Raw genomic sequence first — 12,683 nt, forward strand, 5'->3', positions numbered from 1 at the left:
AGTGATACTCTCTAAGCTTCAGTCACACTATCTTTGTTATTCTTTGAATATTTCTACTACGTCTATAGCTGAGGAACATTATACTTTCAATTAGGAGATTCTGTATATAATGTTGCAATATTCTAATCATACTGATAGTAAGAAAATGTATTTTAAGCTTTTATAAAATTTATTTTAATTTTTCTTGAAATACATATAAAATATATGAATGCATCCTCCCTGCACTTTGGGTTGGACTAGATGTTTTATATTAAGATACTTTGAACTAACAATGAATTTGCAGTTGATTTTGGGTATTTTTTGAGGGAGGCTTTCTTCATATATTATATATATATATATATATATATATATATATATATATATATATATATATATACACACACACACACACAGTGGGGCCTTGACTTACGAGTGTCGCGACTAACGAGTTTTTCGAGATACGAGCCTCCTCTCTGTCGATTTTTTGCTTTGAGTTGCGAGGTAAAATTTGGGTTACGAGCCAGCTTCAGATACCCCACCGCTAGTTGGCGCAGCGAACGTCACAGTGAACGCCACAACATCAGCCCAGCATCACGTGTCTCACTCGTTCACTTTTTGATTTGACATCCGAGTAATTTGAGTTATGAGCTCCGTCACGGAACGAATTAAACTCGTAAGTCAAGGCACCACTGTGTGTGTGTGTGTGTGTGTGTGTGTGTGTGTGTGTGTGTGTATATATATATATATATATATATATATATATATATATATATGTACTAGAGACCCATTGCAGGAAGATTCCTGCAAGAATAGGGCTTCCTGCGGCTGGAGCAAAGCAGAGAAGGGAGCGAAACCCGCTGAGGCAGGCTTCGCTCCTGCTCCCAGCCGCTACGGCTGGGTATCCCCTCCCGCCTCCCGCCTCCGCAGCCTTGTCTCTGTTCCTGTCTCCGCTGCCTCTACTTTGCCCCTTCTGTAGCGCTTCGCTTCCTCGTTGTCTTCAGTCTTTGCTCCCAGCCGGTATATGCAAATTAACTGCCATCTTGGTTGTGTTAATTTGCATATAGCCACTCTGATTGGCTGGTGGCCGTGGCTTAAGGCATAGAGAAAGTACAGTCAATTTGCATGTTTGTCTTTTATTAGTGTAGATATATGGAGAGTGTAATCATAACCTTTTCCTCCATTTTTAACTTAAATATTTCTATATGTTGCTTTTTATTTTGAAATAATTTCAGATTGCAAAAATACTGCAAATATAAAGATCTCTATATACTTTCTACTCAAATTTCCCAAATGGAAATATTCTATGTTTGCTTTTACATTCATTCATCTTCTCTTTCTCTCTGTCTCCACACATATTTTTAATGTTTGAGAGTACATTGTAGATAAGTTGTGCCTTTATGTCTAACACTTAAATTTATATTTCTTTTTTTTTCTTTTTTCTTTTTTTATTAAATCTTTATTGTTCAGATTATTACATTTGTTCCTTTTTTCCCCCCCCATAACTCCCCTCCTTCCAGTTCCCACCCAACCCTCCGCCCTCACTCCCCACCCACTGTCCTCATTCATAGGTGCACGATTTTTGTCCAGTCTCTTCCCGCATCTCCCACACCCCTTTCCCCCCAAGAATAGTCAGTCCATTCCCTTTCTATGTCCCTGATTCTATTATAATCAACAGTTCATTCTGTTCATCAGATTATTTATTCACTTGATTCTTAGATTCTCTTGTCGATAGATGCATATTTGTTGTTCATAATTTGTATCTTTACCTTTTTCTTCTTCTTCCTCTTCTTAAAGGATACCTTTCAGCATTTCATATAATACTGATTTGATAGTGAGGAACTCCTTTAGCTTTTCCTTATCTGTGAAGCTCTTTATCTGACCTTCAATTCTGAATGATAGCTTTGCTGGATAAAGTAATCTTGGTTGTAGGTTCTTGGCATTCATCACTTTGAATATTTCTTGCCACTCCCTTCTGGCCTGCAAAGTTTCTGTTGAGAAATCAGCTGACAGTCATATGGGTATTCCCTTGTAGGTAACTGAGTTTCTTTCTCTTGCTGCTTTTAAGATTCTCTCTTTGTCTTTTGCTCTTGGCATTTTAATTATGATGTGTCTTGGTGTGGTCCTCTTTGGATTTCTTTTGTTTGGGGTTCTCTGCGCTTCCTGGACTTGTAAGTCTATTTCTTTCACCAGGTGGGGGAAGTTTTCTGTCATTATTTCTTCAAATAGGTTTTCAATATCTTGGTCTCTCTCATCTTCTGGCACCCCTATAATTCTGATGTTGTTATGCTTGAAGTTGTCCCAGAGTCTCCTTACACTATCTTCGTATTTTTGGATTCTTTTTTCATTTTGCTTTTCCGGTTGGGTGTTTTTTGCTTCTTCGCATTTCAAATCTTTGACTTGATTCTTGTGCTCCTCTGGTCTCCTGTTGGGAGTCTGTATAGTATTCTTTATTTCAGTCAGTGTATGCTTAATTTCTAGTTGGTTCTTTATCATAACATTGAGGGTCTCATTAGATTTCTTGTAGATCTCATTAAGTTTATCGGCGGCTTCTAGACAGTTCTTGAGAGACCTTAAAAGTGTGGTTCTGAACTCTATATCTTCCATTGACAATTTTGTCCTGTTTCTTTGTCTCCGCATTTTTTTGATGCTTTCTTGGTGCACCCCCTAGTGGTCTTTGTGCGCAGTCTTGTTGTAGTTAAGCCTTGATTGTTGTAGTTAATACTGAGGGGAATTTGACCTCCAGGCCAACTGGCTGTGAGAGTCAGCTGTGTCTGCAGTGGGAAAACTTCTGTCCTCTGGGGAGGTGCTAATCTAGCCTTTGCCTGAGGCTATCCGGCAAATGGCTCTGTGTAGGGCTTGGGCGGGGCGGGTTGCAGGGGATCAACAGGGCGGGCGGAGGGAGCAGTTATGGCTGCTCTCAGTCCCATCCCCAGAGGCTCTGCCTCTCAGTCCCAGCAACCGCTGCAAACCTCGGAGAGAAAGCTGCCCTCGCGTTCCAACCGATGCCAGACAGTCCCGCTTCTCCCGTTTGAGACTGGGTCCCTAGAGACTAGCCCGTTACTTGAGCTCACGGCCTGAGCCTCCCTCCGATTGAAAACGACAACCGCGCCCTCAGCCGCCAGCCCGCTCGGCGCACACCTCCGCACCTTTGTATTTTCCGCACTGCGCCTCTGAGTCTTGGTATGCTGTTCTCTTTCCTTCTAGTTGAAGAAATTCCCCTCAGCCAGCTTTCATGTGGTTCTGGGTGATGTCCGTTCAGTTTTTTAGTTGTATTTTTGAAGTGGTTGTGTGAGGCAGCATTCTCCGGTGTTTACCTATGCCGCCATCTTGGTTCTCTCCTATATTTCTTAAAATATAGGGAGATTTCTTGTATTTTGTAATTAGGAAGTTAACCTTAATGCTATGATCTACCCCATAAACCTTCAAATTTTATCAGTTGTTCCATTAATGTCCTTTTTAGCAAAAGAGAAAAGTTTTCTTTTTTTTCCCCTCTCATCTAGGATCCATCCCAGGATCACAGGTTATGTTACATCTCTTTGGTCTCTTCTAATCTGGTACAGTTCCTCAGTCTTTGTTTTAATGACCTTGGCATTTTTTAAGAATACAGGCCATCTGTTTAGTAAAAAGTCTGTCAATTTGGAGTCATTGATATTTTTGACAATTTTTTTCTGGCCTCATGAGGAAATTTTAGCGTAATGAAAATCTATATGGTGGTGTATTTATAAGAGTTAGTATGCTTCACTTTTTCTGTTAAATCTATGCAATGTTTATTACTTATATCTGGCCTGCATTTTAAATCATCCCTCCTTTTTTATTTTTTAGAAACACCAAAGTCTTGTACTAAGTCTTCTAAGAATTCCACTCCGGTTCCTTCGAAGCAGTCAGCCAGGTGGCAAGTTGCAAAAGAACTCTATCAGACTGAAAGTAATTATGTAAATATATTGGCCACAATTATTCAGGTAAGAGTTTGGTTGCAAAATGATTTCTATTCCAGTGTTTCTACATAAAAAAATCTAAGAGATGTTATTTCTTACAAGAAAATTACATAAGCATAGAATTTGAACATAGATATTAAAAATGAAAATCTGTGACAAAAACTGCTCTTAGGGAAATGCCGTAACTGTAATAGTAATTTTTATTCATGCAGAAACAGCACCATACTTTAAAGGGTGACTTTAAAGAGAGAAAGATCCTGATTAGATGATCATAGTGGGCCGAGTTTAATTCAGAACTTTGCAGGTTCCTTGTCAAGATTCTGCATTTATATTTATATTTGGAAGTTGGAGATAACTGTTTCTGAAAGTGTGTGTTCTCTAGAGTCATTGCTTTAGGTAGTGCTATATATATGTGGAAAAAAGCCATAACAATAAAGTGTAACAATATGGATGTGAGTACTTCTTAAAAAATCCTTTCATGTGTCAAATTTTCTTAAACTTTGCAATGGTTAGTCACAAATAAATGTTAACTCTATGTTTACCACTATTAAAATGTACTATGAAGTTATTTCTGAAGAAAAAACAATTCTAATGAATCCTTGTAATATGAGATTGAAGAAAGTATTAAGGAATAAACCAAAATTCAAGGTTCTGTAAGACATACTAATAATAGGACTTTTTTGGGAATCTGTAGAAAGAAGGAATAAATTTCTTTTAGGGAATGACGGATATAGTTTGTCAGGAAAATGAAGTTAATACCATCAAACTTATCTTTTAATAGAAAAATGATAGTGATAAGAAATGGAAATTTCTTGGTAGTAATGGAGAGATTATCATTCATAGTTAATTTGTTTAGTAGTAGTCAAGGTTTCATGAGGCTTCAGCTGTATTAAACTTTACTTGTTTTAAGTCATCCTTTCTCTTCCTCAAGGGAAATATCCTGGATGACTTTCTAGTTTAAGTTTTTATAGTCAGCCAAAATGTAGTTGAGTAGCAGAATATCCTTGTGGCATACACTTTGGTAGCATTTATTAACTAAAGATGTAAATTCTTTCAAGCCATGGTAAATGCACTGGAATTTCAGAATTCTAATTTGCATATCAATTAAATTTTCCAGAACTCCTCTTTAAAAGCCCTTGAAATTATTAAACTGCATACAGAATTTCATACTGCTATGCTTAGTATAAACTCACCTAATATTTTACTTAAAAGATTATGGTCTATCCCTGGCCTGTGTGGCTCAGTTGATGAACTTTGTCCCATGCAACAAAAGGTCACAAGTTTGATTCCAGGTAAGGGCACATGCCAGGGTTGCATGCTCAATTCCCAGTAGGAGGCATGTAGGAGGCAACCGATCAATTTTTCTCACATCAATGCTTCTCTCCCTTGCCTTTTATCTCTCTAAAATCAATAAAAACATATTAAAGAAAAAGATTAGGGTCTAAATTCATGATAGTGTTTTCTTGAAGCTTTATTTTAGGACTGATGTGTTCTTTTTTTTGATACTGAATTTAGAGTAAATTTTAACATTGCTCCCAAATTAAATAAATATCTAGCATACTATCTAATAAAGATGGAATATGCAAATTGACATCACACCATCACAAAAGATGGAGGTGCCCAGTCCCCTCAGCCCTACCAGAGTCCTCCAGTCATTTCAGCCCCCAGAGGGTGGCAGACCTGCAGTGTGGCCGTACCCACTCTCAGCTCCCCAGCCACCCAGGGCCAGCCCGAGGCAGAGGCCAAGTCTTGAATGGCAGCTGCCCAGCTGACGCCTGAGGCACAGGCAAACCTTGGATGGCGGCTGCCCAGCTGTCCTAGGGCTGGCCTTAGGCGCAGGCAAGCCTCAAATGTCAGTTAGGCAGCCAATACCCGAGGTGCAGGCAGGCCTGGGATGTCAGCTGCCCAGCTGCCCAAGACGGGCCAAGGCATAGGCAAACTTACGATGGTGGCTGCCCAGGGCCGCCTGAGGCTCAGGTAACCAGGGCTGGCCAAGGCTTGCGCTGCCAGCAGTGGCAGTAGCAGAGGTGTGATGGGGGCATTGCCTTCCCCTGATGGCCGGGTCACCTCCCACCCCTGAGGGCTCCTAGACTGTGAGTAGGCCTGGCTGAGGGACCACCCCCCTCCAGTGAATGAATTTTGATGCACCGGGCCTCTAGTACATCCTATCTAATAAAAGAGAAAAATGGTAATTGGCGTACGACGATACCCTTTTCATTGGCTAATCAGGGCTATATGCAAATTAACTGCCAACTAAGATCAGCAGTTAACTGCCAACAAGATGGCGGTTAATTTGCATATGTAGGCACAATGCAGGGAGGCGAAAGGGAAAGCAGGAAGAAGCCCCCTGCCAAGGAGAATCAGGCGACTTTGCTGCCCTGGCCAGTGATAGCAGGAAGTAGGGGTGGAGCCAGCGATGGGAGCTGGGCACGGTCGAAGCTGGCAGTCCTGGGAGCTAGGGGTCCCTTGCCTGGGCCTAAAGCGGAGCCCACGATCGCGGGGCCACTGCAGCTGCGGGTCCCTGCTGCCCGGGCCGGACGCCTAGGCCAGAGGTGTTAGGCCTGGGCAGGGGCGGAGCCTGCAACCACGGGGAGCTGGGGGTCCCCTGCCCAGGCCTGACACCTCTGCCGGAGGCCTCAGGCCTGGTCAAGGGGCCGATCCGGTGATTGGTGATCGGAGGGTGATGAGGGTCAACTCCTCTGGATGAGGCATCAGGCCTGGGTGGGGGGCGGAGCCGGGGATTGGAGGGATATGATGGTCCCCTTGCCCAGGCCTGAAGCCTGGGTCAGAGGCGTCAGGCTTGGGCGGCGGGTGGAGCAAGCGATCAGAGGGAGATGGGGGTCCCCTGCCCAGGCATGATTCCTGGGCCAGAGGCCTCAGGCCTGGGCGGGGGCCAGAGCCAGTGATAAGGGGGAGATGGGGGTCCCCTGTCCAAGCCTGACACCTCTGGCGGAGGCGTCAGGCCTGGGCAAGGGGCCGATCAGGCGATTGGAGAGTGATGGGGGTCAACGCCTGAGGGCTCCCAGTATGTGAGAGGGGGCAGGCTGGGCTGAGGGACACTCCCCCCCACACACACACACCCAGTGCACGAATTTCGTGCACCGGGCCCCTAGTTATAATATAATGTAGAATAACCTAACTATTCCAGAATATTATAAAAATCTACACTAATAAAAGACAAAGCTGCTAATTGCCTGTACCTTTGCTATGCCCTAAGCCACGCCCACCAGCCAATCAGAGCGACTATATGCAAATTAACCCAACCAAGATGGTGGCCGGCAGCTACGGAACTGGAGCAAGCAGAAGGCTTGGTTGCCCGGGTGATGGAGGAAGCCAAGCTTCCCGCCTGCCCTGAGTTGGCTGTGGCCTCCGCTGGTGGCAACAAAGTTTCGCTTATAGAAGACAGATAAATCCCAGATACCTGCTTCCAGCCAGCCTCCACTGGGAACTTGGGTGGCTGGGGGTTGTGGCCAGCCTGCAAACAGCCATTAGCCCCTCATCCAGGCTGGCCACACCCTCATGGGGTCAGGGTCCCCGCTGGGAGGCTTAACCAGCCTGAAAACGGCCCTCAGGCCCTCACCCAGACTGGCCAGGCACCCCAATGGGGACCCCCACACTGAAGGGGCTATGGCCAGCCTGCAAACAGCCATCAGCCCCTTACCCAGGCTGGCCAGGCACTCCTATATAATAAAAGGATAATATGCAAATTGACCCTAACAGCAGAGCGACTGGGAATCACTGGTCACTATGACACACACTGACCAACAGGGGGCAGACGCTCAATGCAGGAGCTGCCCCCTGGTGGTCAGTGCACTCCCACAGGGGGAGCTCTGTTCAGCCACAAGCCAGGCTGACAACTGCTAGTACAGTGGTGGTGGTGGGAGCCTCTTCCGCCTCCTCAATAGCACTAAGGATGTCTGACTGCAGCTTAGGCCTGCTCCCTGCTGGCAAGTGGACATCCCCTGAGGGCTCCCGGGCTGCCAGAAGGATGTCTGACTGCCAGCTTAGGCCCAATCCCCCAGGGAGCAGGCCTAAGCCAGCAGGTGGTCATCCCCTGAGGGGTCCCAGACTGCAAGAGGGCACAGGCTGGGCTGAGCCCCCCCCCCCCCCCTCCCCCCAGTGCACAAATTTTGTGCATCGGGCCTCTAGTTAATAATAAAATTGTAAGTTAATATTGCGCCAAGAGTTAAAGAGCGTTTTTGTTTTAAATGATTTGGACTGAAAGGGGAGCAGATAGAATATACATACAGAATTGTAATATCAAGCGGAAGGTTATTATGCATCATGGGGGAGGTTTAGTTAAGATAATTTGGAGATTTGTGAGGTTTGTTTTATTCTTCTTCCAGTTTAGGGAAGTGTTGGATTGGAATTTTTGATAGGTTGAACATTGGAAAAAGCATGATAAGGAAAAAAATTGAGTTGGATTTTAAAGTATGAGTCTGATTGGGACATGCAAAGAATATCATTGGGCTGTGTATTTGAAATTTTGCAAGCAATACAGATGATTGAAGATGTATATTCAAGGTATTGAGCATAGTCTAGGGCAGTGGTTCTCAACCTTCCTAATGCCGCGGCCCTTTAGTACAGTTCCTCATGTTGTGGTGACCCCCAATTTCATTGTTAGAAATTGAACATAATTAAAGCATAGTGATTAATCACAAAAACAATATGTAATTATATATGTGTTTTCCGATGGTCCTAGGCCACCCCTGTGAAAGGGTCGTTTGATCCCCAAAGGGGTCGCGACCCACAGGTTGAGAACCGCTGGTCTAGGGGGATTAAAGATTAGGGTAGTATGAAGGGAATGAGGGTGGGGATAGGGTTTGGATACAGTGAGAGTTGAGATAAGATGCCTGTGCCATAACTAGGAAAGCCCTTTGTCATCTGGAAGCTGTAGAATGGGAAGATAACATCTGACTAGCATTTTAGAAAGATAACTTGGTTCAGAAGGAGATATTAAAGGGGACAATTTGTGGAGGCAAGGAGACCAATGCAGAGGTAATTTCAGTAGTCTCGATTAGATTTTGATGACCTGAACTTCTTAGTCATCAAAATGAAAATGAAATGAGGATAAATTTAAGAAGTATTGGAAAGGTAGAATCAATAGTTCTTTGCCTCTCTAATTTTATATGGGGATTAAAGCAAACCCAGAAAGTTTTTAGAATGGTTTAACATATCTTAAGACTATTGAGAGATTTTTAATAAAACTATGTATTTTGGTTGTTTGAGTATTTTTGTTAAGGATTTTAAATTAAATGTTGATTAGATAAAGGACTATTTATAAATGATTACAAATATGTTTGAAACCTTTATTGTGTTTCTTTACCTTCGTCAGAGATAATCATCATCTCGAATTTTGTGCTTATTTCCTTTAGTTCTATCATATATCTTTAGAAAAAACAAATTATAACTATATATTTTTAGTGATTTGCTTTTTCTCTTGAGAGTAATGTTTTTGAGACACATCTGTGTTGCAGGTAGCTGTAATTCATTTTTCTGTATGAATAAGTCAGTTTATTTAACTTTTCTTTTTAATGGACATTGGAGTTAAGTTTCAGTGTTTTGTTTTTGTTTTTACTCTTACTAGTAGTCTACTGTGAATATTCTTACTCATGTCTCCTTGAGAACATACTCTGAGTAAAAATTTGGAATTTCTGACTCACACACATTTTTAACTTTACTGGAAGTTGATAGTAGATTAGAAACTAGGTTTGTGTTAGTCTTCTGTGCCTACTGAGGTTTTCATAGGTAAAGCTTAACTTTCATCACTTTAGGCAAATGTCCTTGGCAAAAGTTGGTTTTAGTGTTCAACTCTCTACATTCACTTAGATTTTGGCCTCTGAAGGTATTTCACTGTCTTGTCAGTTTATTGGTATATTTAGAAAGAAGTTTTTCTTACTTGAGATTTTCAGTTGTTTTCAGCAAGGAGGGTTCACCATACTTAGAATTGGAAGTCCTCAATGGAAGAGAATGAACCGTTGTAAAGTTGTAGTTCTTAAAAATAGTAACAATTTGTAATCTTCATGTCATTTCGTAGTATTTATAATGTACTTTCTTTTTTTACATTTCTTAAAAAACAAACAACTTCCATTAATCTCCTGGCATATGTGCTATCATTGTAATTCATTTTACTTCTACATATATTAAGAACCCAACAATACTGTTATTATTTTTAATTGGGTTGTTTCCTCCTGAGTTTGAAAATTATACACACACACACACACACACACACACACACGTACACACACACACACATATATGTATGTGTGTGTGTGTATATATATATATATATATATATATATATATATATATGATACTATTCCTTTGTCAGATATGTGATTTGCAGATATTTTTGTTAATCTATAGCATGTCTTCTCATTGTAAGTTTTTTGCTGGAAAAAAGTTTTTAATTTTAATGAAGTCCAATTTATCAGATTTTTAAAAATAGATCATACTTTAATTATATTTAGGCTGAGGTTTATTTTTTTGCAAGTAGTGTTCTAGTACCATTTGTTGAACAACTAGCCTTCCTCCATTGAATTGCTTTTGTACTTTTGTCAAATATTACTTCATATTTGTGTGGGTTTGTTCCTGGAATTTATTCTCTACTATTGATCTTGTATGTTTCTCCCTTCACTACACAGTCTTGAATACTGCAGTTTCATACTAAGAAGTTCCTTTGCTATTCCATATACATTTTTAGAATCTGGTTTTCTTTGTTTATAAAAAGTTCTGGAATTTTGATAAGTATTGGGTTAAATCCATAGATCAATTTGAGGGAGAATTGACACACACTGTGTTGAGTCTCTCAATCCGCAGCCATATGTGTTCTTTGATCAGCATCCTTAGTTTTCAGCATAATTTATATGTTTTATTATAGTAAGTCTTCATTTAACATTGTTGATAGGTTCTGGCACTTTAAGTGAAACGACGTATAATAAAACCAGTTTGACCATAGGCTAATTGATATAAATAAGAATTAAATTCCTATGGCATTTAACAATATTATAATGAAAGGATGTTTATTCAAGGATCTGCTGTATATTTATACTTAAATACTTTAATTTTTTATTGTACATGATACTTTTTAAATTTTGGATTCCTTTGTATATTACTGGTATATAGAAATATGATCGATGTGTCTGTGTGCTCTGTGCATGAATGCATGTGCATGCTGACCTAGTATCCTGTGACTTCACTATATTCACATATTAGTTCTAGGAGCTATTTATCCTTTAGTTTTTTTTTTGTGTGTGTGTATTTAAATTGAATTCAGAGCGGAAGTGCGGGGGGGAGGGGGGGGGAGAGCTAGAGAGCGCGCGAAGCATCAATGATGAGAGAGAATCATTGATCAGCTGCCTCCTGCACACCCCAGGCATGTGCCCTGACCCAGAATCGAACCTTGATTTCCTGGTTCATAGGTTGACACTCAACAACTGAGCCACGCTGGCCGGGCTCCTTTATTTTTTATTTGTTTTAGATTGATACAAGCAACAACATAAATACAAACAGGTCTTTTGTTCCAAATCTTGTCTCTTTCCCCTACACCAAGGTTCTGTGCTACCATTTAAAAACATTTAGTACTTATAGTAAGTGTATGTCTGGAAATAACTGATTGCTTATTGCATTCTTCCTTACTAACTTGAATAAAAATAGAAATTACTCTTGTATCATACTAACACTTTTAATTTGTAGAACTGTGTGGTAAACTTTTGTTAGATGCTAACATAACATTTTATTACAAGAGCATATATACACATATACACAGATCCTATATAATAAAAGGCTAATATGTAAATTATCCCCTCGACCGGGAGTTTGACCAGGGGGTGGGGCCAGCCAGCCAACCGCCCGCAACCCCTCTCCCCGGCCGGCCCTGCCCTTGATTGGCCCCCCTATCCTGATTGAGGGCGGGGCTGGCCAGATTCCACTTGTGCACGAATTCGTGCACCAGGCCTCTAGTCTCTATATATAAAAGCGTAAGTGACCGAAGGACCGGTCGACCAGTTGCTATGATGCGCACTGACCACCAGGGATCAGATGCTCAACGCAGGAGCTTCCCCCTGGTGGTCAGTGCACTCCCACAGCAGGAGCACCACTCAGCTGACCTACAGGCGCCAGATGCCAGGCTCATGGCTGGCAAGCGCAGCTGCAGTGGTGGCTTGACCCTCTCCCGCGGACACTCCCCCTGTGTATCCCTCCGCCATCTGGACGAGGATCGGGACCAGCATCCAGACTGACTGGGCACGAGCTGGCTGCTGCATGAGGAGCAAGGCTGCGATGACAAGTGGCAGCTGTGAGGTCATGGGTACGCCGGTATTGCCCTAGGATGGGCACGTGGAGACCGCTGCAGAGTGGCAGCGAGCCTACTGAGCAGCGGTAGCAGGCACAGTGTGGCCAGGATGAGTGGGAGCGGTATGGTGCCTGGCCTGGGCCTGGGCTCAGGCTCCTCCCCGCCTGCCTGCCACTTCGTGCACTACTTCGTGCACTACTTTGTGCTGTGTGGGATCGATGAGCTGGCGGGTAAGGCCGGGCTGCGGCTGTGCAGAGGTCCACTGATCTCACAGGCCAGGCCGTGGGACCTCACTGGTGCATGAATCTGTGCACTGCGCCTTTAGTATATAAATAGATGGGATAAAGTAGAATAGAAAATGTTAGAAAAAAGGCCTCAAATTTAGAGAAGTGTTTTTAAATCATTTTTCTTTTTCATCAACTTTTCATCTCCCCTTTATCACTATTAGTTAGTTTCACTCCCTTCCCCCTCCCCAC

At 42.4% G+C, this 12,683-nt stretch overlaps 1 protein-coding gene across 8 annotated transcripts in view; it reads left to right on the forward strand.

Annotated features, from left to right (window-relative positions):
- The window catches only part of ECT2 (epithelial cell transforming 2), a 60,968-nt gene that overhangs the window by 16,826 nt on the left and 31,459 nt on the right, over positions 1–12,683 (forward strand). For all 8 annotated transcript variants that reach the window (XM_059687055.1, XM_059687061.1, XM_059687059.1 and 5 more), the window contains one exon: positions 3,802–3,938. In XM_059687055.1, the coding sequence (XP_059543038.1) occupies positions 3,802–3,938 (137 nt within the window). The remainder of the gene's footprint in view (positions 1–3,801; positions 3,939–12,683) is intronic.

The sequence above is a fragment of the Myotis daubentonii genome, chromosome 3 (genome assembly GCF_963259705.1).
Source record: "Myotis daubentonii chromosome 3, mMyoDau2.1, whole genome shotgun sequence".
Lineage (NCBI taxonomy): Eukaryota > Metazoa > Chordata > Mammalia > Chiroptera > Vespertilionidae > Myotis > Myotis daubentonii.